Source organism: Geospiza fortis, unplaced genomic scaffold (assembly GCF_000277835.1).
Source record: "Geospiza fortis unplaced genomic scaffold, GeoFor_1.0 scaffold331, whole genome shotgun sequence".
Classification (NCBI taxonomy): Eukaryota; Metazoa; Chordata; class Aves; order Passeriformes; family Thraupidae; genus Geospiza; species Geospiza fortis.
Window position 1 is genome coordinate 706,020 of NW_005054540.1, and position 2,646 is coordinate 708,665.

At 42.7% G+C, this 2,646-nt stretch overlaps 1 protein-coding gene across 1 annotated transcript in view; it reads left to right on the top strand.

The window, feature by feature from the left end:
- The window catches only part of NR0B1 (nuclear receptor subfamily 0 group B member 1), an 87,739-nt gene extending 85,470 nt beyond the window's left edge, over positions 1-2,269 (top strand). The window contains exons 3-4 of the mRNA XM_014310481.1: positions 5-137; positions 1,729-2,269. Of these exons, the coding sequence (XP_014165956.1) occupies positions 5-137; positions 1,729-1,973 (378 nt within the window). The 3' untranslated portion in view covers positions 1,974-2,269. The remainder of the gene's footprint in view (positions 1-4; positions 138-1,728) is intronic.
- Positions 2,270-2,646: the final 377 nt, after the last annotated feature.

Below are 2,646 nucleotides of genomic sequence, written 5' to 3' on the forward strand. Positions count from 1 at the left end.
CCGGCCGCACCACGGCCCGCACCTGCCCTCGGCCGGCGAGATCCACGCTATCCAGGGCTTCCTGGCCAAGTGCTGGAGCCTGGACATCAGCACCAAAGAGTACGCTTACCTCAAGGGGACGGTGCTCTTCAACCCGGGTGAGTGGCCGGGCGGGGCAGCGGGGTCTCTGCCACAGGGGAGAGCCCGCCTGCATCCCCCGGGAAGCGGTGCAGACCCGGGGCTTTCCGCGGGGTGAGAAAGGTGCTGGAGGACAGGGATGCGGAGCAAGGTTTCACCTTCTGCTCCTTCCTCAGCACGCCGGCCGCAGGCAGGGAGGGGGTGCGGCTGCAGCCCGGTCTGGGGTCCGGAGGGCTGGCGCTTTCCGCAGATGCTATCCACGAACAAAGCGAATTCCAGGCGCCTGGCAGTCGGTTAGAGAAGGCTGGGAGACAGCAGAGGCTCCTTGCTCGTTTCCCTCAGCGGGATCTCTCCTGCCCGGCCCGAGGGGAGCGGCTCTGCCTGTGCCGTGCCCGGAGATCTGCGCTCCCCGCAGAGCAGGGAAAGCTCATGGCTTGCAGCAGCAAAGTGCTACTTTGGCTTTGGGTATAACACTTATGATCTTTTTGTTTGTTTGTTTGTTTGTTTGTTTGTTTGTTTTTTGTTTGGCTTTTTTTTTGCCATCTCTCTTTGTGGAGTATCTCATAGATGCATCTCTACCAAGTGACTTATTATCGGGTCGGTGACTGACCTGAAAGGCAGTCAGGATATGGCAGGCTGGATATGGCGCTTCCCAAGTACGGCAGTATCCTGTGAAATGGGACAGGGCTCTGCTGGCGGTCCTGCTGCCAAACTGGGAGTTATTGATGGTTAGGTTCCTGTAGCATACTTTGCATTTATCATCCTGCTTTTGTAGCTTTGCTTTCTATACAGATAAGAGAGGAAAAGTTACAATAGTTAAGGTGAAGCTTATGTTACACAAGTCAAATTTGGAAACTGGTCTAATGCAAAAAGATAAAGGAATTGTTCTGGAAGGAAAAATTTCTTCTCTGAAAGAGTGGTCAAGCATTTGAATAGGCTGACCTGGGAAGTGCATCCCTGAAAGTGTTCAAAAGTGTGTAGATATGTTGCTCAGGAGTATGGTTTAGTGGTGAGCCTGGCAGTGTTAGGTTAATGTTGGACTCACTGATCATGGTTTTTTCCACCCAGAATGATTCTATGGCCACAAATAGCCTTAACTCTGCACCTTCCATCTTTCAGTATCCTTCCTGTGGTTCATTGGGAAACTTCCTGTCTCATGCTGGAGTCTGTACTTCTTGCCACTGATAAACTGGAGTAGAAGCAGTAGGCAAAAGAAGCCTTAAATGTAAACAATGCATTTTTGTGGAAGTGAAAAACTGAAAAAGTTATTTTTGTTGTCTTCCCCGCTTTAATGGTGTTTTGGAGAGCATTCTTCAATCAAAGTTTTTATTAACTAATTTGTTTAACACCTAAGTGAATGTTGACAAACATCATGTTTTAGGTTTGTGAAGAAGGGTATTAAATATCCAGAACACCAGTATGATAAGAATTTGATCTGTCCAATAAAATTTGTCATGTTGACTTTGCATGCAAGAAGTCCTCTAGCAATTTAATTTGCTTCTTTCCTTGAGTGATAATTACAGTCTGTGAGCTATTAGGAGTTGTTCTGTAAGAATAATATTGTTTTATAAACAAAAATATATAAACAAAATAATTTATTTTTCTTTTCAGATCTACCTGGACTGCAGTGTACTCAGTACATTGAAGGATTGCAGAGGGAAGCACAACAAGCTCTAAATGAACACATCAGACTCATTCACAGAGGTGATGAAGCCAGATTTGCCAAGCTGAATGTTGTTCTCTCCTTGTTAAGATCAATTAATGCTAATGTGGTTGCTGAATTATTCTTCAGGCCCATCATTGGAGCAGTGAACATGGATGACATGCTTTTGGAAATGCTTTGTGCAAAATTATAATTAAAATTATGAAGGTGTGTAAAATAATGACAAGAAGTCCAGTGCAAAGGAAGCCCCAGAGCAGGATAGTGTAAAGTATTGTAAATAAACTAACTTATTGTTTTTACATAGATAGTATTTTTGTATTCCATAATAAAATATTCTTCAAGTTCTGGAAGTACTTTTTATTAAACATGGTGGTTTTGGAGTAAGGTTATGGTCATCAAAACAAGCTTTAAGGTTGTAGAGAATGTTCATATCCAAAGTTGACTAGCTATTCTTTTACCATGTCTCTAGAAAAAAGAACATATTTATTATATTGTATTTTCAAGGTGAGTAATCCCTGGTTTTTCAAAATAAGCACAGTCTTACTACTATTCTTATTACTTCTCTTGACTTTAACAGGGTCAGATATGTGAAGGGTATTAAATATTCCCCCTAGGTTTTCTTCCATATGGAGAATATGTGATAGGAGTATTTTGAGGCTTAATGAACCTTAAAGTAGCTTCATCAACTCTAATATTTGCAGTAAAACATTCCATTCAATGAAATAAATCTTTTCCCCAAAACAACAAGCAAATAAAAATCCCCTCAAAAAATATCCAAACAGCAAATGTTAACTAGGGTCAGGAGAACTAGCAGGGTGGACTCCACACTTTTATTTCATCTAGATAACTGCTAACTGGGACTTCAG